Here is a 26,920-nt window from a genome sequence, read left to right as displayed (position 1 = left end):
TACTGTCTGGAAACGTGCAAGTGTAGTGAGCCTTTGTTCACTTATTGTCTGCTTGTTCTGTGCTATTGTCACCTCCTGTGTGGTGACACCCAGCAGTAATCCTGGCCCGTGGCATCTTCTTTGAGTCAGGCTTCTAGAATCAAATTTGCCAATAAAATGCCTGGAGCTGGTTAGTGAGATACAGGGCTCTTCTTTTGAGTAATCTCAGTGACTGGGTAACGCCAAGTATCAAAGAGATGTTTTACAAAAAACCAAAGGCAAGTGTTTTACATTAAATCTTACAAAACTGTACATAAGAATAGTCTACAACATGACAATGGCCATTAAACGGTTGTAATAATCATGAAATGTAGTAAATATAACAATTCTAATGTTTCATATATTTATGATATTAATCACTGTATTCATACAGCTGTGTTTGTATACATATATTCAATGGCACTGTAAACAGTTGTTGGAAAACACACATTAACTCTTAACCCATTAGAAGTTATTATAGTACTTTTTCATCCAAAAAGTTAAAATGCATCAATGTATCATTGACTTAAAAAAAATAGCCTTGTAATATAATGCACATTTGACATCTTCTAGGGTAGCAATCAAGATGAAGCGTAACAGAGAATGTTCTAGATTTCATGTTTTACATTTACACCTAACGTGATACAAAATTTTAAACATTAAATGTAATTAAATAATACACAGTTTATGAAACAGTTGATTTCAGAGATCCATAATACACAAAATCTAGTTAGTGTCTAATTGAAGCTCCCAATAATTTATATCTCTGGGACCTTTATAGAAAACTTAAGTTGGTTTCTATGCAATGTCTCATAGGCAAAGTAAGTTTGAATTGAGTTATCTTTTTTCTCTTTTTTGTTTTTTTTTCTGTACAGAGCTGCATTCAAGTGGATAAAACATTATTATGTTTATTTATGTTTCCCTTTGCTGGACATTCATCCAATAAGCCTTGAGCATATGCTAAAGCATCTGGCAATGACATTTTGTGGGGCAGGGAAACTCACTGTCTATGTCCCTCAGTAAACAAAGTGGTTTTATTTTTTTCCACAGTTAAGGCAACTATACTGATATATTAGACACACCATATGTTTTTATGTTGCTTCCTACAATCTAAACAACAGGAGTGAAAAGAAGTTTCAAACATGCTTTGATCTTCTTGACCACTCAGGAATTTCATCAGGGTGGTAGAGAGCACTTCTCCATAGAGGAGAGCAACCTGGTACTGGGCTGCTGGGAGGTGTCCCTGCCCATGGCAGGGGATTGGGACTCGATGATCTTTAAGGTCCATCCCAACCCCATAACATTCTATGATTCTGTGAACTGTAGCACAGATTGTTAGCTGTTCACTAAAAAAACCAAAGTATGGATTACCTTGAAGACTGACCATTCGTATAACTTACCAGAAAAATTAAACAAATAAACAACAGATTCCAGATTCCAGCAAACAAAACTGATAAAAACAGTAACACACACATAGGCAATTTCTGTGTTTTCAGTTATTTCTACCCCATAACTTAAGCTACTCAGACCCTTGTGACCATCCTCGCTGTACCTTGGGTGGGCTTTGCCAAAGGCTATCTGCAGACATTGTAACTGATGGACACTTGGTATCTGCCAACCCCAGCATTTCACTTCTTATTTATCCTAACAATCACATCAACTAGAGAGCCATTTCCATTTGTTTCCAGTCGGGTAAGGCTGCAGGTATCAATGACAGTGAACAGGAGCACTAGCACAGCATCTGCAGGGCAATGCAGCTACAGGGGACAGTGCCACAGAACTGCCAGTGCTGCCAGAACGGCAAGGGAGGGACTCAGGGCTGGGCTGCTCCCATTTCCAGTTACACTGTGTTTGGAGGATGACTTGACAGTGCTTGTGGTGGTTGTGGTGTCAATCTTTTTCATGGTTGGTTTTGGTTCATTTCTGTTTTCTGGATGGGTTTTCTTGTCCTTGAGTATATCTGAAAACATGGAAGAAAACACGAGATTAATCACTTATCTTTTAAACAGTGCTCAAACATATTTAAATATTGCTATTAAATATGTTGTACACCCACTCTGAATAACTGAAACATGGATGGAGACTGATGGGGCACTTGCACTCATGTTTTAGTTGGGCTCAGCACGGCTGCTCTGTCCTCAGCACCCACTGTTTTGCTCAACAAATCTTCTCTGCCTGCCTGGCTCTCCTTGGCTACTCACAGTCACATCCTGAGCAGAGTAATAGGTATTCTGCATTGTAGTGGCTGGGCTCAGAACCTCATCTTCTCTCACAGGAAGTACCTTCAGTTTCAGCTGGGCTAGGAACCAGCTCATGCTTCAAAACGTGCTGTTAGGATTGAGAGCTTTGAAACACGTGCAGTGAAACACCCTCCAGGCTGCTGGGTTGCTGCAGGAGATTGAATATTGACTTAACAGAATCCCAGAATGGTTTGGGTTGGGAAGGGGCCTTAAAGATCACCTCGTTCCACCCCCCTGCCATGGGCAGGGACACTTTGCACTATCCCAGGTGGCTCCAAGCCCCTGGCCTTGGACACTTCCACGGATGGGGCATCCGCAGCTTCTCTGGGCACCCTGTGCCAGGGCCTCAGCACGCTCTGAGTACTCTGAGTATCTAAGCTAAATCTCTCCAATTTTCATTTAAGATCACTACCTCTTGTCCTTTTCACTGCCTATGTAAAGGGTCACTCTCCCCCCTTTTTGTAAGACTCCTTTAACCACTGGAAAGCTTCTCCCTCCAGATGCATTTTGAGGCAATTCCATGTATTTTTATATAAAGAGCTGGGTTCAGAAGAAAGTAGGAGCAGCAAAAACATGGATTTTTTTTTTTAAAGGAAGAAAATAAATCTTCGGTTATGAAAACATTTCCAAGCTATTTGCAAATATTACTAAGACCATATTGCCCCTAAACCCTCTCATTGGCAATATGGAGAAACAAACAAACAAACAAATAAATAATTTCATCTGCTGAAGGGATGATGATCTTATATGCAATCTGTAAAAGCATACCTGAGTGCTCTGAAAGAACAAATGCCCACCTGGAAGAATTTATAATTAACAATAAATGTTCGGGTCTAAGTTTAAAGGATTTGTGATACTAATGAATGCAGTGCACATACAAAAGAAAGGAAAAGGCATGGATTTGTAATGCAGATGAAACAGCAGTCCAATCTTAAAATGAAAACTCTGAATCACAGAAGCAAGTTCCTGGCAGAAACTGGAAAGATGGAAAGTATTCCAGAAATGTAAATGCAATCTGAGATCATTGTCTGCATATCAGTAGCTCTGAACAACCATCAATAAATTCACTTGATACTAAAAATGAGCTATTGTATTGGGAAAGCACATATTATTCTTTTGCCAGAATAAACTGTAAAAGAAACGCAATTAATTCCTCCATTTTACCATAATATCAACATTAATCCTGGAGGAATGTGTGATTCCTACACCTGACTCAAGAGGGACTGCAGTGAAGGGACAGCAGCTGGCAAGGCATACTTTGGGAAAAGGGTACTCTGACATTGTGCTCCAAATTCCTTATGGCAAAGTGCAGGCACAGCTCTGCTGTGATTGCAGTGGAGCTCACAGAAAGGAGGGGGAGAAAAAGCATGCTCGAAATGTTTAGAAAATATCAGTATTCTGAGGACATTTGAAGAAAAATGGACAACCTTCAGACTGTCATTAAAGTAAATTAAGAATAAATCATGGAAATACGTGTGTTCTGACACTGCCTCGAGTCCTTTCCATCACTGTCACTCTCCTTTGCAACTGCAGTAAAGGCACTATTTCTCTGCTGCCTCTTATCCCAGCCTGCTGACTTCAGCTCTCTGGGGCCAGCTGATTAAATTAAGACCTCACTCAGGTAAATCTATTCCCCTCTTTCAGCTGGCCATGTCCAGCATTGTAACTTGATTGGCGTCTATAAATCGGGCAGACTGAAATGTATTAATTCGTTTATTTTCTTACTATTGACTTTAACAAAAATCTAGGGTAAGATTTAATGCTATCAGAGAGACTGTTGGTTTTTAAAAGCTTTCCTCTCAGTGACTGCTTAATGCACTACATAACAAGCATTAAATAATACATTAGAAAATTCTGCCTTTATCCTTTCCAGGGAAAGGACTCCATTCTGAATTCTCTCTCTGTCTTCACAGCAGAGGATCTTCTGATGCTATTCATGGCCCATTCTAATTTGGGATCTAATTGTGCAAAATTGGCATTTTATTCAAAATGTTCTGTTTTCTTCCTTTCTTAAAAATAAATAAAAATAGCTTAACTTTCAATTCAGCTCAGAATCTTTTTCAATCCTTAATTTGGTTTTTAAGGCACAAATTTCAGCAGCATAAAGATATCCTGTTTTATTCCAGTTTCCTCAGAGTTCCTGTTGCTTACTCACTCCACGATTTTGGCTGAGAGACTCTGAATTAAATTAGTTTTTCCTCTTAAATCTTTTTCTCTGAGTCAGAGATGGCTATGTTCAGTCTACTACTGACATTCAAAAGGCAAAAAAGTACTGATCATGCTAGGAGAGAAAAAAGTGTTAGTGTGAAGACTAGCACAGAAATGAAACTTCAGTCTCAACACAGCAAAATCCCAGATGTACAGCACCCATGAATCCAGCCCCTGGAGTGTGACTTCATGAAACCAACCCACCAAACCCCACAGCTTTGGTTTGTTCTCCTATTTACCTTCTGTGTTTTAAAGGCTTTAGAGTTGCCCATTGGAAGCTTTCTCCACTGCTAGAAACTTCCTTCCATCATCAGTCCGTCTCTCCTTTCCAGAGATGGAATGGTGAAACTCTCTGAAGGCTTCAGCTCACCTCAGCCTGCCCATGGGATGGCCTTTGGACACTGGCACACAAACACTGTTCTGTGCTGTTTATTTCCCACTGCACCATGGTGGTGACACAGCCACTGCAGTAGTGGCTGTGCTGGTCCCTCACGCAGGCTCTCAGTGAGAATATTCAAATCGTGCCAAGGAGGGTGCTTAGTGCAGGCAGCTGCCTGCCAAGGCTGCCTTTCTGAGCAGCCTCTGGGGACTCCTGCCGAGGACAGGGTCTGCTGGGGTCACTGAAGATGGCTCCGAGTGCCTCCAGGCCCTGCCATTACAGCTCAGTTAGTCCAGGGGATTGAGTCCACTTCCTCAGCTGAACTCTCGTCTGTGTTAACTGCTGCTAAACTCCCATCCTGACAGTATAAACAAAACACGGAATGAGAATGACTTGACCTCGCTGTTTAGAGTGTTGAGGATTATCTTCACCTCCGAGATGGAACCGCAGATTGCTGCCCAGTAATGCACGCGCCGCTCCGACCGCACCGAGCTACTCATAAATACCTCTATGGATCAATACTATTCCTCAGAGAGACCAGCTGAGGATGGCAGGAGAACCAAAACTGTCACTGACATCTAATTTAGGAACAGGAAACCTCCCCTACAGTGAGGGCTGATGATGCTTTTCAAATGCATTCAGTGAGTCACATGTTAAATCGGAGGCAGTCACCTGAATCGGAAGCAGTAAGGATACTGGGGCAAAACAATGCCATTATAATTTTTTTAGGTTATTACTGGGTCATCAGACAGAAGTTCAAGTCATATTGGCACCCAATCTATCAGTTTCCCCTTCCTAGGCCAAATGATTTGCAGTTTGCTACTGCTAGGGATTATCAAAGATGTAACTATTTATTGGTGTACTCGCACACTATTGCTCTCCAGTGAGAGGTATCAGCAGGGTCTGCTTTAATCTGTTCACGTTTCCTACTGCCCTGCCGAGGGACGAACAAGTTCAGCTATTTAACAGAAACCTCCTTCTATTTTTGTCCTTCTCTTGATCTGATTTGTGCTGAGTCCTTTCTCTGTGATGGTAAATGACTGACCCCTGCTCCTCAGGCACTGCACTCGTGACTGCCCAACAGCCTGCGTGCCTCTAAAGCTGCAGATCCTCTCACCAGACAGGGGTACAGCCCCTGTGAGCAGAGGCTGAATAAAAACAAACCAGAGAGATTTGCCAGACCAGTCCTGTAAATGTTAATTACAGCAGCCTGGTTTCTAATGGAGCAGGGCACTGACAGCAGAGAATCCATGCTCATCAATCCACCGTGCCCACAACGTGGGGATTCTGGACACGTTTCCATCAGTTTTAACCAGGAGCTGCTGGAGAGAACTTTCATCCCAGCTATTTGGGGAGACAAAAGAAGCAGAGATTGTTTATTTCTGCTTTCCCCATGTTAATTACATCAAGTCAAACCTGTCCATTTCTTTCTAGACTTTCATGCAAACACTGTGCTTTGAAAAGACAGACTGTCAGCATCTACGATAGCAAATTAATGCCTTGGTCTTGAATGCCTCATCATGGGTGTAATGACACTCATAATGCAGATCTGAAGTGAACTGGTCAGCACCTGCATCTCCTCTCCACATTGCAGCTCAGTTGTTTGATAAATTTCCCTTCGATCACAGGCTTGGGTTTGGCTGACAGCTTCATAAGAAAATTAAAGCTAGGTGCAACTTGGTGGAACAGGCTCTTAAATTACAGTAGATGCTGCAGTGTTATTATTAGCTTTTTATCACCTCGGGTAGCAAAAGCTGAAATTACTTTTACATATTCAAAGGAAGAAGCTCTGAAATTGCAAAACAATGCTGTCGCCATAAAATGTACCAACAATTTCCAAATAATCCATTATCTTGACATTAAGACCAGCACTAATTATTTCCAGTTACAGCTGCAGCAGACAAATGGAAACAGGACTGCTGTGGAAATGGGAATGTGAGAACTCTTAAAGTATGATAACTCGTGATGCAATTCTCCAAATTCTGGAGTCTGTTATTGTGGTCTGTGTAATACCAGTCAGTAAAAGGTGGGTGTAATGTATGCTTTGTGGAGCCAGAAGAAGGGAGCAATGAACAGCTCTGCATGTACTGTTCTACCATTTTCTATTTCAGCCTGGGAACGTGGTGTCCAGAGAAGCCTTTTCCCCACATACCTTCTTATGGAAACCTGGTGTTAGGAGGAAAAAAACCTTCTTTAATCAGAAAATGAAAGAACTCCAGGAGTTTCAAGCACATAGACCACTCTCCCCTCTGAACTCCTGAGAGGCATTAGGTTCAGACCAGTCTTTCCAGAAGATCTGTGGGACACGGTTATGGTAAGCTGATGTGTCCCAGTTCGATTCTGAGATCTTTCAATTTCTCTTTTTAAGAAGTTTCTCTTTTTTTAAAGAATGAGTGGGAGGATAATGATGAATTGGGACCAGGATTATCTACGTCCAGGTTTTAATTCAATATTTAGGTCTGTGATGTTTGTGTGATCTTTGGCAGATTGCCATTACCTGTGGGCCAGTGAGAGAACTACTTTATTTCCTGCATTATTTCGTGCATTTTGGATAGAAATTCTTCCATATGAGAGCCACACCCCCTCTCCTAAAGAAATAACATTGGCTGGAACTTTCAGGAACTAATTCATATGCAATAAAGAAACGTCAGGAACAACCATGAGACAATTTGAGATGTCAGGTGCCTAGAAACCACACTTATATGAAATGGCAGCTCCTCCCCCTTTTCCCAAGCAATCTTTTAGTCCATACACATTTGAGTGCAAGAAATATGTGTATAGAGAGAGCAGGACATTATCTCAGCTGTCCTGCTCTAAGGAAACCTGTCATTGTATGTGTTTGGCTTTTGATATACAGTGGCCATAGCAAACCCTGCAGGATTTTCAGGAGCCACAACACAACTCTATTAGTTCTGGGTTTAAAAGTAAACCTGCACTTAGAACTGCCTCAACTTCTGCCATGGTAAATGCCGAGGAGGAACAATCCATCTTTTCCTTGGGAAGAAATAATCTAACCTAACAAACCTCTTGTGATTCAGCAGTATTTCCATTAATCAATCAGTCATTTGCAAGAAAAGGTTTCATCATTTTGTTTATATTAATATGGGAACTTATTCAAATGCAGGCAAGCTGAAAGTATAAGTTAAAACATGCCAAACATCTTTTACATTTCCTGGAAACATCTGTTTTTAGTCTAGTCCTAAGCACATGTTTGTGGTTGCATGTTTATGCTTGTTTAGTTTGCCAGATACCTTGTACGTAGTGCAGCACAGCTGACATGATATCCTGAAACACAGCATGGAAGTATCTGTAAAACATGATGTTCCCAGTAAATCTGGGGAACATTCGTTGTAACTTTCTTGTAATAAAACAACTCAAAGCCCTGTGACAGCCGTCTGCCTTCACTGTATGGTGCAATTAATTAGCTAAGTTTGGAAATTGTGTACATGCCTCACTGGCAATATCAGGAAGACTGAGAGCAATCCTGATGCATGCCTTGCATGCTCCAAACTCCTATTAAACTTAATGGGAGTTTGGGGGGACGTGAGGAATGCAGGGCTGACCTTTATGGTTAAAGATGAATGTGAGCTCCAGACTTCAAAGATTAGGTGCCCCTGCCAGTCTGCAGTGAGCAAGTGATCAGCACGCCAAGTGCTGAAGGCATCTGCTAAATATCATGCCACAGCTCAAAGCTGTAATTAAGAAAAATATAAACTGGCTCGAGGAAGAAAAATATTAGTAATAATTGAAAACGCTTTGGCTGTTGCTTTTGTCCTGATGATCTCATTAGTTTTGGTAACAGAAATAGTTCTCACACTGGCTGACGTGGGGCATACTTTGTTTGTGCTCTCCTTCTACCCACATCTTTCCCAGTTAACTTTTATTGCTCAATACAAAGGTCAAATCGAAGGCTTAATTAAATTGTATGTGAGGAAACTATAAACTTATTTTGGAAGGGAGTACAAAAATATTTAAAGCCATCCCCAGCTCCTCCCCCTCAGAAACTCCTTAATTTCTCGAGAAGAAAAGGAGCATGTGATATTGGCACTCTTTCCCTTAAGGAGAAACTGCACCTTTTCTGGCTTCAAAATTTACATGTTACGAATATCCAACTTTTTCATAACCTGCTAATTGTACTTGTAATTGACATTTGTAATGAGGATTTTAATTTAGCTCTGCTGCTCTAAACACAGAGAGCTCCATTTTGTAAAAGGCCTGGATATGATCTTATACTTCAGCAGTTTAAGTTCAACTTACAGCTGGGATTGGAAGTTCTCTTAAACTTTGCTTAACTTTAAACAGAACTTGGAGCACCAGGATAAATACTATTACCCACCTGATTAAGTTAACCTGATTAGTTATGTCTCTCAGCACTCAGGTCTAGAACTGAAAAGTAGTTCTGAAAACACTCACAGGTCTAACTAAGCAGCATTTCCAGTTTCTTCATGCCATGAGAAGACAACCACATAGCTTGAGAGTAAGGTCAGGTTTGAGTAGGCTACAACCTGTGTACAGCAAGGCCAATCCCCAGGGCAGCTCAGGCTTCCTTGTGCCCGAGCTGTGTTCATGCACCAGGGATATTCTCAATGCTCCCAGTCAGCTGTCCAGCCCTAGGGGCAGAGGGATTCTCTGGATCCTGCTCCATCTCCAAAAGCCCTCCATGGTTTGTGTTGGTGCAGCTGGCTGCACACACGAGCCCTGGGAGGTGGAAGAAGCTCTGCAGGTGTGCTCTGCTCAGCCAGACCTTGCCAGCACAGGCCTGTGGGATCACACTGAGTGACAAGAGAGCAGAGAGCAATCTGCCAGCTGGAGCAGCCGAGACAGATGATAGCAGGGCTCAGACCTTTCTGTGAATAATTTCCAAGGGCTGCTTGCACCCAGCTCTCTCCTGCCCTGTCCAGTCAGAGGAGTTGTGCAGGGAGGAGCACCTCAGCCAGAAGCAGGCTCTGCTTGGACTACCTGGGTCTACCCTGAAAGCAAATACACTGGAAAGAACTAACCAATTAACTAACAGGGTGTCAGCCCTGTTGGCTGAAAACAGAAGTGATAATAGAAACTGCTCTGTGCCACTGCATGGGATGTGTTCATAATTCCCCAAGGAGATGGCAGCGAGGGGCAGGAGCATGGACTGCTCTCTGCTCAGGGAGACATCCTCACATTTTAGCATAAGCAGATCTTGTATCTGTAAGAAGTGAGCAGGAGAAAATCAGCCACTGCAGAACTCCCCTCCCACCAAAGGGCTGGGACTCAGGGCAGAGCCCTTTTAGCTCAGCAGCCTTTAAAAAGAGGAAGGGAGAATTCAACACAGACACACTACAGGCAGCTTGGCCAAACCTGGAGTGAATGACCACAACTCACATCAACTTCCAGCATGGCACCCAAAGGAAAATAATCACAAGCATCTCTAAAAGATATCTGAAAAGGTCTTTTCACCCTGCAAGCAGGCTGCTCTCATCATTCCTCATTCTTTAAAAGCCAGTCAAATTCCTCCCGTTATTCCCATTGCTCCCTTAGAAACTTGGGCAGATACAATTCCTGCTTTAACATTCTGAACTCACCAGATCTCAATGACAACAGGGAGGGTTTCGAATGCTTCCTGTATTTCTGTCATTTCTTGAGAAGCCATAGAACCTTATACTAAAAATCTCTTAAAGAGATTAAAATGAGATATAATAACTGATGTTTAATTATAGAAAAAACATTGAAATCACCTCAACACACATAGCATCTGATTGCTTTTAATCTAGATGATAAAAAGGATTAGTTGAAATGCCAAACAATACTTCTAGTCTTTCCATCAATCAGTAGGAAATTTTTTTTATTGAATCTTTCCAGTATTTAATTTCACTCAGAATTGAAATCAAAAGAAACTGTGGCAAGATATTATCCTGGATTAATAATTTTAGCCTGAACATCAGGAGTAGTACAGAAAAACATCATGGCATTAGGCTTGCTTCAGCTCTGCTATGGGAAGCTTAAATTAGTCTCTTCTCCTGCTCTAGTCTGGCAAGTCTTCAGCACTGCACATCCTCTATTTCACATTGCTGGTTTATCCGGCCGGCCAGAACCCAGCTCCATCACAGCTGACAGCTCCTGACAGGGAGGGTGATTAAAGCCATCACTCTGCTGAAGAGCTGCAGCAGCAAGAACATGTTTCATGTGAAAATACCAAAAGGCTTAAAAGCATTATCTTATTAGTAGCATGCAGTGAAACTGATGAACCCTTATCACAGACAGCAGGATGATGAATACCCAAATCAACACAAACGGAAAAGAGATACACAACCAGGGTAAAAAATAAACTTTTCTAATAGAAAGTCTTACAAAACGAAGCCCCATCCATTAGGGTATGTATAAGGCTATGTTCTGTCAGTGTTCAGGCTGTGGGGCAAATTAAAGGAAGGAAATTCTTGTTTGGAGCTGGCAACAATCCCTTTCCCTGCTCTGTTTTTGTAAGGATGTGAACTGCTCCCTCCAATTTTCATGGAGTCACGTACAGCAGAAGCACCAGACTGAGATGAACAAGTCTGCCAACACTGGTACATAACAGACTGAGGGCTACAAACCATCCCCTTTCTGGGTAACAACACTGATCAAACTTTACCTTGGCCAGGGTTCTCTCACTTGGCCAAAAGGAAAAACACTGCTGCCATTAGCCCTCATGGGCTAAATCCCACTGAGGCATTATCTCCATCATGAGAAGGCTAAAAACACCATTTTGTGAGTGATAAACCCTGCACTGGAACCCAAAGGTCTGGCTTCTCTCTACACTGATGTGCTCAAGCTTGACTGCCCAGGTGACACCAGTGCCAAAGCCCAAGGTCCTTCTGCAGGTGCATGGATCCAGTGGATCACGCCAAGGGGCTTAGGCTGGGTGGTGGTGAGAAGAGCTTGCTTTTAAGGAGGAGGAAGCTGCAGACATGCAAGTGTCAGGGTGCTGCTGGAAGTGTGTGGAGAGCAGTGGGGACCCCAGATGAGGGAATTCAGTGGGTTTTGATGACCATGAAGGACCATCTCTGCTGCCTCTATGCACAGAACTGGCAGGAACATACACAGAGCCCTTCTCAGGTGACTGAGCAAGAGGCTTGACCTCCATGTGCTTCCAGCCAGCCAAGAAGCTTTGACAGGCCCTCAGTCTGCTCTGAGATGTATCAGGTATATATATTTTCTTTACTGCCACTTCTTTCTGTCACAGGAGCTCCAATAAAGGGAAAAATGCACTGGAAGTTCATGAGAGCTGACACCATGTGCTGCAATGGATCTGTTGCCACTGCTGTGCTCTATTATGCAAATACACATCAGTGGACTTTGTACAACATAAATTATGTAAATACCCATGCAGAGACTCTTCAAAATGCAGATTACTTGCCTGATGTTTGGAGACAATAATTAAGATCTCTGATGTGAACCTGTATGGTTGGGCCAGCCTGTGGAGGTCTAGGCCTAGCAAACCTCATTTCACATGAAGATTCCATCTTGTTAAGAAGAAATTTGCAATCAAAGTTGACTGCGTCATAATCTACTTAAGCCACATATCACTGACACCACAGGCTATAAGAGATCCTTGAATTTATAACTGCAGAAGGGTTCCATAAGATCCCATCTGGAATTTAGGTATACACTTGTTCATTTAGGACTATGAAGGGTTTTCTAGTTTTTAATTAAGAATTTGAATTTTACTTGATGCACACCAAACATCCACACGTCTGCATGATGGCAGGTGGCTCATCCTTCTGTGGGGGCAAGGGTTTGGGTGCTGCACTCAAACCTGCAGTCTGCTCCTGGCCCTGGCTGGGACCTGGGACCAGCACAGACAACCTGGACTTGGGCTGGACCACGAGCTCAGGTCACCAGTTTGACACAGCAGGTAGAGGTCTGCTCCTCAGGGCTCCCCTTCATTAACCAGCTCAAGCAGTGTTGTGGTTTAATCCTAATTGCCAGCTGAGTACCACACAACTGCTGGCTCAGTCCCCTGCCACTATCTCTGAGGGCAGGAGAATTAAAATAAAAAAAAAATATCTAAAAAAGTAAACCTAACAATCATTGTAATAAAGAGGAGAGGGGAATAAAACTCAAGAGAAGGCAGTGATGCACTGCACAGTTGCTCACCACCTGCTGGCCAATGCCCAGCCTGTCCCTGGGCAGTGACCACTGCCTCCTGGGCAGCTCCTCCCAGTTTATACACTGGCCACGTGGCATGGAATCTCCCCTGGGCCAGCTCAGCCCAGGTGTCCTGGTCATGCTCCCTCCCAGCTCCCTCTGCACTCCCTCACTGGCAGAGCATGGGAAACAGAGAAGGCCTTGACTCAGGGTAAGCTCTGCTTAACAACAATCAAAACATCAGTGCCTTATCAACATTATTCTCATCCTGAATTCAAAACACAGCACTGTATAAGATGAAAATTAACCCTATCCCATCTGAAAACTGGACAAGCAGTTAGATTTTTTTTTCCCAGAGAACACTAAGCATCTTGGATTGGTCTCAGCAGGCCCATTGTTGTCATCTGACATCTTACAAAAATGTAGGCCAAGGAGCATAGCCTTTGCTGGAAAAGAATAAAGAATCACAGACTGTCTACTTGGGTAAAGAATTTGGAAGAACTAGGTTTTCAGGAATAGCAAAGTGAGCATCTGTTGGACTTCATTAAATTCTTATTTAACTTGAGATCAGTGAAATTAACCTTTATACCTCAACTATGCTTTTCCTGCTTGAAGCAGCTTTATCAGAGCAGCTTACCAAGGGCATCTTTCTGCCTTATAACTTCAAAGAACATTTATTCAGAGATAGCATGTGAAGATCACATAACTGGAGCCAGATGATGGAGAAAGAACTACAAACTGAACTAGCCAGGAAAAATACCTTATTTAGATTAGAGATCTGAAACAAAGGTTCATAAAGATTGGTGTGTTACAAAGCAGAGGCAACAATTTCCCAGAGAGACAGGGACAGTGCAAGGTGAATGGAAGAGTCTTTCTAACCCCTGCTGCTGAGTAGTGGTCCCTGAGCCACGGACTATAAAAAGCAAAGGAGCTCAGAAGATGATTTGAAACCATTCCGTTTTCTTTACTGGCCTGTGGTAGGCTCTTCAGGACATGGACAGTAATTTCTGTGCACCTACAGTAGCCAAGGTTGTGATCTTGACTGAGGCATTCATGCACTTCTGTCAAATCAAAAATGGGAAGATACAAACAATGGTAATTAAAGGGCAGCAAAGAACAACAGTGGACATTTTAACATTCAGTTAAACCCCAACATTTACTGGTATCCAGAACAGTTACCAAGTTACCAGCCATCCATAAGGTTGTAATCAAACCCTAAACTAGAAACCCCACAGATTTACAGCCCTCTAGTTACAAATTTACATTAGAACCATTCAATATAATTAGAAGAGACAGAACTGATCATTTCACGGACTCTTCTCCAACTGACCTCGTGTGTATCCCAGTCTGGGATATGCACTGGCACATCCCTCTATCACTGACCTGGCACATTCAACCACTACAGGCTCCTGACACCTCCAAAGCTGAAAGCAAGTCAAGGCTGTTGGAACAGGCAACAGAAATACTCCTGCAGTGTCTCACTCAGCCATAAGAACCCTACAGTTCTGCCATGGCTATTCCAAAAAGCAGAAGATATTGTGACATGAGACCTTGTAACGCTTAGAGCATTTATTTCTAGCTACAGAGTGGGAGAAGATACAATCTTGTATCTGTTTCTCTGCAACAAATTGTTGTACCTCACTGAATATCAAAAGGCAGTTTAGTTCTGCCAGTGACAGTAAATGAAAAAAATTGCTGTGGAGTGACAGTGGTCACGCAACTCTGTGCAACTTTAATGGAACTAATAACATAGCTTCCTTGTAAAGCCTTGTTTGTGCAAGGATTACTGCAGTATCTTCCCCTAGGAGCAAAAAAATTCCTTGTACATGGGCTGATGCACAGTCTCTTCCCCATGCCACATTTCCACCAGCTTCCATTAAAAAATTAGAAGCAAATTGCTTGACTTGAGAGCTACAATCCTTACACCAAAGTGCATTTGGAACTGGGTTGGGAGAAATGCCTGAAGTTTGTACCCAGTTATACAGGGAAGCTTTTTGGTAGTAGGTTTTGCTTAGAACTGACATCGGTCAGAGAGAAATAATTTTACCAAACTGTCTCCAGTTAGTGTGGCAGAGCATGGGCAGGCAGAGCAGAAGTGGAGCACACTCAATCAGGTGTCCCCCTGTTCAGGCAGACAGGAAAAGGAGAGGCAGAGGATGGTGGGATGGGGCACAGGGTGACAAACAGGAGAGCAAAACCTCCAACTGCACTGAAAGGGGCATGGATGTGAAAGGCCACAGGAAAGGCCCATCACCAGTGAAAGGAAGACCAGCAGAAATATGATAAATGGTTCAGGGTGACAGAGGACACTACAAAACCCGAGGTATTAAATGCCTTCTGTGCCCTGGCTTCGCTAACAAGGCAATTGCTCAGGTTCCCCTGGCTCAGTCTGGAGAGTGAAGATTCCCAGGGCAGAGGAAAATCAAATTAGGGACTGTGTGCTGGCAGTGGGATGAGGACCAGCATTAGGACTATGTAGGCAGCTGCCTATGGGATGTGTGAAAACCCTCTTGGTGAAGGTTTTAAAACCCAGACAAGGCACACAGGGTAGGGTTTGTCAGAGCTGACTCTGGCCCGGGACACTAACCCATCCTAGATAAGTTCCTCCATCACTGTTTCCAATCTTCTGATGATCCATTCACTTTGATGAATCTACTCCATGTAAAAAGCAAATGAAAATGAAGTATTCAATCAGTTTGTGACTAAATTTGTAACTATCTATAAAAACCAAGGGTGAACATCTTGTAAAAAGAATATACACTGGCAGCTATTGCTGATGAAGTGCTATCGATAGGCATTAAAGCTGCAAATGGCAAGGTGTTGGCAAAGTGAGAGGAATTGCTGCAGAAAGTAAAAAGCCAATCTGTATGATGAACAGAGTGTACATAAAGTACAGCAAATTACCAGACACACAGCCATGAGAGTACAGAGGCATGGGAGCTGATTAAGGAGTCCTTGTGAAGAAATCTTGAAGGCTGGCCAGTTCCCCCTAATTCCCTGGCAGGCGCTGCAGCCACTGCGCCAGTGAAAAGAGCACTGTCTGTGATGTGAGCACACGCAGCCGTGGATTACAGGGACATGATGGATGTGCCATACCATGGCAAATGGCTGCTTGGAACTGCCACCCCCCTTTCAGAACAATCCTGCTTTTCAAAGCCTCAGCACTCTTGGCTAGATGCCACGGAGGGAGACTTGAGAGGCTCAGCTCCCGGGCTCCTTGGTGAGGAGCGGGCGCGTGGCGGGATGTCACCGGCACCTCGGGGGACATCGGGGGGCTCTGTGCTGGGGCTGTGCCTGCTGAACACCTCACCCCGTCCATCTGTAACCCGAGAGGGATGGGATGGCTCTATGACCTCAGCAGCCCAACAGCTGCTGATTTTCTTTAAACCCAGGAGCCTGATTTGTGTTTATTTTTTCACTTCCTGGGTTTTTTCAAGATATTCCTTATTCCTATTTCCTTCTAATTAAATACAAGGGAGCCTTGCTCTTTAACCTGCTAACTAGAAAAAAAAAATTACTTTCTGGTCATTTCAAGAACCATAGAATTGTTTAGACTGGAGAAGACCTTTAACATCACACATGAAATCCAACCTCTAACCCAGCACTGCCAAGTCCAGCACTGCCAAGTCCAACACTAAACCCTGTGCCTAAGCACTGGGGCAGGAGCTCGGACTAGATGACCTTTAACAAAGGTCCCTTCCAAGCCAAGTTTTTCTATGATTTTATGAAAATATGAATTATTTGAGTACTGTTAACAATGACTTGTGCCAAGGAAAAATTAACTGGACTGAATTTGATGTAACTGAAAGATGAGCCTGGCTTAGAGTCACAAAAGGACTGATAAAGCTCAGGGTTTGTTATTGGAAGACTGTTCTCTGCTTTACCAGCTCTCCAGGAAAACTTCAAGGCAGCAAGATCACAAACATGACTAAACATGACTACCTGTCCATTTGAAAATTACCAGTGCTTTACCTCTTTCCTTTTCTGAGACAGTCTGCTTTAAATGAAAGCTGAGTAGTCAGAGGTAGCCTGGTAAAAAATTCATTACTGTCTTTTTGCTTACCTATTGAAAAGGAAAGACTCCCCCACATTACAAACATAACTGCTTTAATTGGGGATTCTGGGTGCAGCAGCAATGGAAATAATAAAGCATGCATGAGATTAAGATTGTTGAACTTTCATCAACTTACTTCACTGCTCTAAAGTCAAAAATAATCAGAAATAGGCAATTGCAAACATCAGCCAAATGCTATTCCAAGGGCGTGTCTAAGTAATTTGTCTTGTTTGCAGACAACCTGAGTATCTGTAACTCCCATTAAAATCACGACTTTGAACTGCATCTCCAGGAAAATTCCCCACTGTGGCAGGGCCAGGGAGCACAGCTGAGCAGTTTTCACTGCTGTGCATCACCAAAGCAAAGCAGCAGCTGCTCCGTGCCCAGAAACACTTCCAGGTGTGCTCCACTGCCTCTCCTAACAGGGACACACAGACACAAACGAGGGCCACTTGTTCCAGCCAGCTCAGTACCTGGGACAGCTTTCCTTGGAGAGCCCATCCCACACACAGGATGGAGCACAGATTAACGTCAGCATCTGGGGACATTCTGGCAATGTCCTCACGTGTATGGCAACGCTTCTGCTCTTCCTGTGTGGAGTGGAGGAAGAAGGGGATTGTGGAGGAAGAAGGGGATTGTGGAAGGCAGTGGGGATGGCATTAGGATGGGAGGGAAAAGCTGCAGCTGTTTTCTGCACCTTCCAGTATGACCTGTGTTGTGGGCTAAAGCAGCATGGCATGCTCAGTTGTGGTTTTCTTTTAAAAACCACATCTTGCACATGCAGCTGAGGGGCTTTTCCACTTCTTTATGTCCTCCTGCAGTCACATCTGCCAGCCTGCCAAGCACTGCTCAGCACTGTGTGTGCCAGGAAAGTTGGGTTTGTTCTTGCAGGGCTCTGAGTGACAAAGGTCAAAACATTTACAGGTATAAAGTACTTTTGACTCAGGTGTTACTGTGCCCTTATGTAGCCTTTAAAGCCACTAAATTAAACCCCTGTTTTTTCAATAGTTCTGAAGCTGTGCTGCAAGTGTATTATGTGACTTCTGAAGGAACTCCCTGCAAAATGTGACAGAAAATGAATGCAACTAAACCAAAACAAACCCCTGTCTCACTCCCAGAAGCGCAGTATCTTTTACACCCTGGAATTCTTCAGTGGTTGAAGTCATACTTCAGTTGAATTTCCACTGTTTAGGTAAAATTTATGATGCAGCAGCCAAGTAATTTATATTCTTGTTCGTTATGAGATTTCTAAATTCTGCTTTACTACAGATGTCAGCCACTATACTATATTCTATCATTTGCCAGTGCAAGCTTTTCTTTAGAGTTAAGACATTCAGATGAATCATGTTTTCTTTGCATCTTTTTAAAATGAAAGGTTTCCTTGTCTCTGTAATTCCCACTCCCCATCCTCCAGTTTCTGTTGCTCTCACTCTACAGAGACAGATTGAGATATTTATTCCCTTACTTAACAATGAATAGTACAACATATCAGTGAAAGCCTTTCTGAAATCAATGAGACTTTTTATGGAGTGTGGTACTACTCATTGTGAGGAGTGTTTCAGTTTGGCCTGAAGAAAGATCCAAGATGACATAAGCTGGAATGAATAGAGTTACTCAGCACTACCATACACGTGTTAAAGAGACCTGGGCAGATGGAAAACCATTTCAGCAGCTGCCAAGAGTTCTGACCCCCTAGAGCAGGTAACAAGAAACCCTGGCAGTTCTTAAATCAAAGCTTGACTGTCTTGACAGTAATTTCAGAATAATCAATGGATGAAGTAACTTTTTACATTCCTAAAAAGTCTTTAGGTCGAGTCTTAACAGATATTACAAACAGCAAATATGGCAGCAGTCCTGGGAAGTATCATTCCCATTTTTCAGATGAAGTAACAGACATGAAGTGGCTAAAATGATCCAGGTGGTGTTCACAGCAGAAACCTGTAATGGCCTTCACAGTCAGCACTATACTTCCATCCTTCATTCCAGAAACTGGTGCAGCCAAATGTAATTTCATTCCAAATACAGCCATTTCCTAAAAGCTAATTTACTGTATGTCTGAATCAGAATTAAACTATAGGTGATGATACATTGGCTTTCAGGCCTATAGCTCACATGTAGCTCGTGGTTCTTAGCCCACAGTATCTGATGAGGGATTAGATTGTCTTTGTTCTGTTTGTACAGTCTGATCTAACACCAGGGCTCCAGGAATATTTGGATCATTCATTTATTGTAATTAGCTAGGGTGTACCATAACCGAATGCCTGTCTTGGCGAAAAGCAGGATGGGCATCAAAAATAAAAAATGTGGAATGAAAAATCAACAGTAATAATCAGATGTGATGACAGAAGTACACAACAGCTGCTGCTCCTGTGAGGTGCAGTGAAGTCCAAGCTGGAAGTATCAAAGCAGAGTTACAGTGGAGAAAGCAAACAGACATGAAACAGTGCAAGATGAAATAATAGATGATGCAGTCTATGAGAAGTTTCACATGTGATGTGATACAGGTTATCATATGTGATACAGTGAAAGCCCTGTAAGTTCAGGATTTCTGTGTGTGGGTGTATGATTTGGGGTTTTTAAATACCTCCTACAGTGGAAATGAATGGTACCAGGTTCCTGAAGCAAAATTTGACAGACTTACTACAAACATCTATTTAATTCAGACATTCTCAGCACCTGTGAGAAGTTACAAAGCCATCCAACCTGCCTCTAAAAAATAAAGGTATCCAATGACAACATATGCCTCAGCATCTGGAGATCACCATGCAGCACACACACCAAACCTTGCTTGCACAGGCTGAGACAGGCAGGAGTTTGCTTTTTATCCCACCTGCTACACCGTTAGATTGCTATCCTTGAAATACACTGAAAGATTATGTAAAGAGAACTTCATGCTTGACCAAGTATACAATGCAATTAACATTTTAGAGCCACTTTGTACATGTCTCATCTTACTGCTGTCTTCATCTTTGTCCCTGTTCCCGTAGTGACTTGTGACTTATTTACTTGTGTCTTGGTTTGAGACACTTGCTCCAAGTTTGTGGAAGGAAGGGGAGGTTCTTTCCTCAAGTATCTCTGAGCAATTTGCTTTTTCCTCTGACGTTTCTGTCCTTCTGCAAGGGCTATTTATCCTGTGTGCTCCAAACACTTTTGGGTTCCCTGTGTGCTAAAGGGAACAGCACAAGTTCTCTGCCAGGGAGGGCCCAGCCTGACACTGTCAGCAATAACAGAGCATAGAAACAGAGCTCAGCCTTTTTCTGGGACCGGGTGTCTGTGCAGGGAGCTCTGCTGGAGGGCACTGTCCTGGCACAAAGGGACCTTCATGGACTGCTGCCATGCAAAACCTTTACACCTGCCTTGCATCCAGAACAGGAGAGAGCGCTGATTCATGCACAAAAATATTGACTATCATCTGGTCTAGAAGACAAAAGATGGTTAAGCTTTAGAGGGAGGCTGGGCAACCCCAAAGCTCTCATTCATATCCCCTCTCCGTGGAAGTGAATGGAATGGCCTTGCCCATATCCACACACGACAGGAGGGACTGCCATCCTGCACAGCCACAGGCTCTTTCTGGCAGCAATCAGCCCCTGGAAGTGGAAGAATTCATCTGTACACGCAGAAATGCAGCATTAGGAATGTGCAGTAGCAAGCAGAGCAGTCATTTCAATTTTACTTGTTTATGTACCTCTTGTAAAAATAATCATTTATGGTCATTATAAACCTGCTCTAATGTAAATCAAATGAACAAACCAGTACTTTACTGCTGTCTGCTGTGCTCAAGTTTATTTGGCAGCTGAGTTTGTCAGCACTGTCAGAACCCAGGTAATCAGTCACCCATAGACAAGGTGGGGGTGAAGAAGAGGAGGGTGCCACGCTGAGGTTGAGTATGGAGAGTGAAGGGCTGCTTGTTCCTCTCTGTGCAGGAGGCAGAGTGGGGCTGTTCCTATGATGCCTTAGGATTTTAGCTTTTATATTTTTCATTTATTTGTAATCCTGCAATTGTTTAGTATGTAACTCTAAAGCTCCATAGCCTGTCAGCTACTGTTCTCCCATTTTATTCAGAAAAAGCAATTCTTCTCTAGGCCTGGCAGTCAAGCACAGTTCACTGTCTCAGGCCCCAAAAAGTGTGAACAAAAGTGAGTTGGGGGGAGCAAACTTGGATTAAATTACTTCATTACCTGAAGCTGTAATTGGAGAATTAACCCCTGATATGCAAATAAACCAAAACTGTATCTGTTTGAAAAACTCGTGACCACCCTTGGGTATAGTCCCTTGGGGAGGCTTTGTCTGCCCTTGATGTACCTGAAGCCCTTCATTAAATATATCCACTTTCATCCCTTTAATTTTGTCTGGCCTCTGTTTCTAGGTAAGCCCAAAATAGGCCTCAGTTCTGTGCTTCTTTGCACTCTGAAAGCAAAGGAATTACAGAACTTCACGTGATACCAACCCCATCCCTTGATAATCTTCTCCTTATCCCCTCCCAGGTGACTTCATCCAGTGACAAAGTGGCAAACTGAAGAGAGAGGAAAACGTGGGGAGCAATGCCTAAATCAGAAGAAAGGCTTCATGGAAAAATCTTTCCCTTGAGACTTCTGGCATCTCAAAATATGAATTACTTATTTTTACTGGAGAGCTGCCTGGAATAATCTGGGGAGAAATCAGGGCCTGTGACTTGCTCCAAGTTATAAACATTGTTGAGAGGAAAGCTGAGGGCACTTTTTGCTTGTCCCCAGTAACTTTCCTATGCAGTCTGATAGGTATCACGTTGTGTTATGCATGAACACAAAAGAGAGCACAGAGGAGCCCACTCCTTTAACAGAACCTCAAAAATAAAAGAGATTTGAAAGGAGATTTTTTTCCCCCTCTTGAAGAAGTCACTTATCGGTTCAAAAGAGTCCCCGTGGGGGAAAAAACCTTCAGAATCCTCCTGTAAAAAGCTCCAATGCATTTAATCCTTCTTGAAATAAAACCTAGGGTGCCAAGCAGGAAAAGAACAGGGACAATGGGGAGGAGAAGCTCCCATACCAAAATACCCCTGACAACAACCTGGCCTGTGCCCCAGCGTGATGAGCTGAGCCCCTGACAAATCTTGGTGGGTTTCAGTTTCCTATGGGAATGTGCCAGCAGGCAGAAAATCCTCAAACCAACCACATTTAGAACCTCTATTGTGAATTTATCTCTATCAGAAATATGATCTGCACCTTGGTCTGGCTCAGAAATGAACACATTTGTAAAGCAGATGAAGCACCTCTCAGTTCTATGGCCTTTAAGGAAAGATGTTATGAAATCCTGCAGTTCTCTGTATTCCCTGGGCAACATCCTGAACAGTGGTGTTACCTGCTCAGCATCCAGCTCAAAATGAGTACAGACAGGTATTTGCTCTCATAATTACCATTTGGTAGCAGGGATTATGTTCTGTCCTGAATCTGCCATCTCCTCTAGAGCAAACCTGCCTGGATGAAAAGCATTCATCAGGAATGAACTGATCAGGAATTTCACTTGACATCAATGCTTTCCTCCCTGGCAGCTCACACATCCTTTTCTGTGTGATGGGAACCAGTAACTCACAGTGTCCCCAGAGCTCAGGGATTCATGGGATGAGATCTGTGAGTGCAGAGCAGAGCACTGCACACACATCTGGGCACTGAAGTGTCACCCTGCACAGTTCCACGCTGCCAGCCCAGAAGCCTCACTGCTCCTTTCCCTGCTTACTGCCATCCCTGCTGGGATTTATCTGCAATTTCTCATGAAGGGCAGCACTCTGGTCGTTCTCTCACAGTCTTTGGGCACAGTGGTGATGGAAAAGAAGTCCTGTAAATTGGGATAGCATCATCTCTGGGTGATGTCTTCTTCAGTGCTGTCTGGGAAGCACAGAAAAGCCAGGCTGAAAGATCTAAAGATGACACCTCTGGTAGAAGGAAGCTGTGACCCAGCATGGACAAGGCCACAGAACACATGCAAAAGGACTGGAAACTTGCTCTCCCTAGAAACATTTCTTGTACCCCAAACACTGCCCTAGAAAATCAAACTTCAAAGCAAAGCAATTCCCCAAACAAACATCCCTAACTGGCGTCTACCAAGAAAATCAGCCTTGCAAATTGCCAGAGTATTTCAAACCAGACATTGAACATTTCAGGCACGTTTGAGGGAACATTCCTCCCCAGCCTGCTCAGGAGTGTGTGGTGACAGGGAGTTTGCTGGACCCCACTGCTGTGAGCCAGCAACTCCTGCTCTGCTTTGCTAAATGTTTCCACAGCAGCAGTGAAATAAAGCCCAAAGCTCTTCCAAGGACGTGGTGAACATTTCAAATGAGGCTACAGGAGATGTGCTGTGTCCCACAGGCCGTTCAGTGGGTGTGGATTGTGGGGACAGGACAAGCAGGGCACAGCCTTTGCCTCAGCCAGGGGCAGCTCCAGTCACAATCTGGCAAATCTGATCCCTTCTGGATGCCACTGCCAGCACTGTGCAAGGGATTTATCTTCTTTACAAGGCTGGTGAGGGAACAAAATCACTGTGTAAGTGTAGATGCTACAGTGACAAGTTAACCCAGTTCTTTAAATATGTCCTACATCCTTCTGCATAGGAAACAGATTAATCCTGAGGGACTGACACTAAAAGGTTTCTATGAACTAATCTTTTCCCTTAAAAACAGAACAGAAAAAGCACAGCTGAGATTCTTGGTGTTTGGTGATGATTGATGAAGGTTTTACTGAATCTCCCCCCAAATTTTACATGTTAGCATTTGATCAAAAGGTTACTTTTCTATACTAATAGGGGATAAATTAATATTTTTTTGTTGAAGGTAATTCCATATGTAGGGATGTGTGATTCTTCAATGCTTGTATCAAACTTGTAAGAGGAAAATTACATTTTTCTAGCAATTTCATAAGCCTAGAGGAAATTTGGAAAGTTTGATGCCTTAAAACTTCTGTGTCTTTTAAAAATAGATAGTCTTGACAGGAAAATATTGTTGTAGTTTATTTACTATATGTAAATAGACCAGCTAGCTGAGAAGTTGTAATTACTTTTCAACCAAAAACAAACATTCATCAATACACCAAAAAAATCTCATGGATTTGATTCTTTGTTGTAAAAGACATCAAAGTGATGATAAACTTGAACGAATGAATGAATGGATGCATGCAATAGAAAACTCTTCCAATTTTTTTTCAGAGATTTGCTAATGTAGTGGAATCAAGAAAATAAATTAAGGTTTGCATCTGCACTAAAAATCATAAAGTTCCACCACATATTTACAAATATTGTGGGAAACATTTCTTCACTGAAGTTATCCAAGAGTTTGATTTTATCTAAGCCACACTACTGAAGAAAGCACATTTTAATTAAAATTTTTACTGCACCAAACAATGCAAGTGAATATTTACATCCTATTAACATCAAAGAGATGCACTTCAGTGCCCTGGTGAATAGGGACAGTCTGGTCATTTTGGGACATTTCTGCCACGAATCAGATGCTGCCAGCTCCAGAGGAATCTCCTGAAAGCTTGTCCCAGTGCTGGACAGCCAGCAGAGACATCAGCTCTTACGGCTGAAATCTCAGGAAGATACTCTTAATGAAACAAAAGAATTAAAGAAAAAAAAAAATGGGGCTGCACAAAGTTTGAATTCCATGAAAAATGCAAAAAAACAACTGTTAATAACATATTGCAGTTGCAACTATTTGCATGGACAAGATTAAGTTCTGCACAGAAATAAAAAGCATTTGACTGCACTCACTACAAATGTTAGTGCCTGTGTCGCATGAGGAAAGGAAAAGAAGAATTGGACAGTTTTAGGTTGAATCACCTCTTATTTGTTTTAAGCCAGCTTTACTGGCTTCAGTGAAAAGTCTCCTGCCACTTAGCTTTGAATCAAAGATTTCAGGATTTCCTTGGATGTGAATATCCAATTCCTCGGACTTTGGCACGCTTTCTTTTCAGACAGCCAACTTTTCTCTCTCTTGTCACTGAGGAGGTGGCTGTTCTCTGCCACTCCGAGTTTGTCACTGCTGTGTGTGCCCACGATGGGCTGGACATCACTGTGGGAGCAGCAGAACCTCAGAGCAGCACAGCACATGTCAGAGGGGCTGAACAGCACCCCCCGGCTGTGCCTGATGCTCTCACACGGGTTCCTGCCCAGGACATGCAGGCTGCAAGCAAACAGATTGTCCTTAGGGGCATCGGCTCCATCAGCAGGGCCAGCGGGGTCTCAGCACCTGCCACCATTGTGCCCATCCACTCTGCAGCCTGGCATGCCAACAGAGTCTCTAGCACATCCCTCCTCCCTCACTGCTGCTCTCCAGTGCCCCAGGAAGCAGTGGTTCAGAGTTCAGACACAAATCTGGCACAGAAGCAGCAGCTGACTCAACAAGCTGCTGGGGGAACAGAGCCCTTTTGCAAGCCCGTGCTGGCAGCTCCTGAGGTGCAGAGAAACCATCCTCTCCAACAAGGCAACTGCTGTTTGCTTTTACCACCACAAATACAGAGAAATGCAGCTTCAGTTGGAGAATCTGCTGAAAACATTCAGCACAATTTTCATACCAAATACTTGAACTCAACATGTGCCCTTTTCCTCTCAGCAGCACTGCAGTGTGGAGTAATGGTCTGTGACTGCAGAAGTTCTCAGGTGAGCCAGAGCTCTCTCAAGTTCACAGCAACATCCTCCAAAGGTCCATTTTGTGTATATCTTGCTCCAAGAAAACATTTAGAAGAACAGTTTAAGAGATTAATCAATTTTTTCATGATGTGGGATTTTTCACCATGTGCATTTTCCTGTCGTTTAGTCTTACAAAGATGACAGTGCTCTGATAAACATGGATTGACTCCATGTAATTCATCAGGAATTTCAATAAACTCTCTCTCAAACTTCTAATTCCCTTCTCTTAAACCCTGTACTATGGAAATCCAAGAGCAGATTTTGCTTCACTGAGCTCTAATAAAGTGTCTCTGTACAACATTTATATACAAATCCTGAACCAGACCAAAGTATGTGATTTTAATGGTCTGAGGTCATATTACTGTAGGTGCAGAGCTGACAGTTTACACGGTCTGCTGGCTGCCTTGTTTATCGAAATATGGCTAATTTTGTTTTATATGTCTTGGCTGGGCTGGGGTGAGGGTCAGCTGGAGGAGACAGCCTGGGGCTGGTGGTGGTCACCAAGGAAGGGACAGACGGACAGAGACAGCAGCCTGTGACACACAGCCGTGGGAACAGGGCAGAGGAGAAGCTGCACAGAGCACAAACGGGGCACGGGGGTGAAGGCACAGGAAACCCAAAGCCCAGACAAGGAGGGATGTGCTTTCCAAACTCATCTCCTGCAGCAGGAACCACGGCAGGAGAATTCCAGCAAAGAAACCAGCGGCCGAGGCAGAAGACAGAGCTGAGAAAGAAAACCCTGGGAAAGCACGTGGGGCAGCACAGGGTGAGAGGAGAAGGCCCAGAAGGCAAAAGGAGGGGACAAAAGTGGAGGGAGGCAAAAAGAAAAAAGGCGAGGAGAGCGTAGCCAACAATGGCACAACTGTTGCCAAAGAGGGCTGGCCGTGACAGAAACATTTCAGCCTTTGCAGGCAGTCAGCCACATTGCAGTGCCTTGTGCAGCCTGAGCTGGGCTGGGGCCAGGGCAGGCACTCAGGGCCCGATGTGCTCCCTGCCCTGTGCCCACCCTGGGAACAGCAGCTCTGGGAGTGGGATGGCTCCATCCACTGTGCCAGGCTCCATCACCCTGCCAGGCTCCATCACTCTGCCAGGCTCCATCCACCCTGCCAGGCTCCATCCCCTGCCAGGCTCCATCACTGTGCCAGGCTCCATCACCATGGCAGGCTCCATCCACTGTGCCAGGCTCCATCCACTGTGCCAGGCTCCATCCACTGTGCCAGGCTCCATCACCCTGCCAGGCTCCATCCACTGTGCCAGGCTCCATCC

General features: G+C 43.6%; 1 protein-coding gene across 1 annotated transcript in view; it reads right to left on the bottom strand.

Annotated features, from left to right (window-relative positions):
* Window positions 1-317: 317 nt before the first annotated feature.
* Window positions 318-26,920, bottom strand: part of LOC106849591 (glypican-5-like) — a 322,712-nt gene continuing 296,109 nt past the window's right edge. The window contains exon 9 of the mRNA XM_014870294.2: window positions 318-1,978. Coding sequence (XP_014725780.2) covers window positions 1,776-1,978 — 203 coding nt within the window. The 3' untranslated portion in view covers window positions 318-1,775. The remainder of the gene's footprint in view (window positions 1,979-26,920) is intronic.

This window comes from Sturnus vulgaris, chromosome 10 (assembly GCF_052056855.1).
Source record: "Sturnus vulgaris isolate bStuVul1 chromosome 10, bStuVul1.hap1, whole genome shotgun sequence".
NCBI classification, from domain to species: Eukaryota; Metazoa; Chordata; class Aves; order Passeriformes; family Sturnidae; genus Sturnus; species Sturnus vulgaris.
This window is presented reverse-complemented; position numbering and strand designations above follow the sequence as displayed.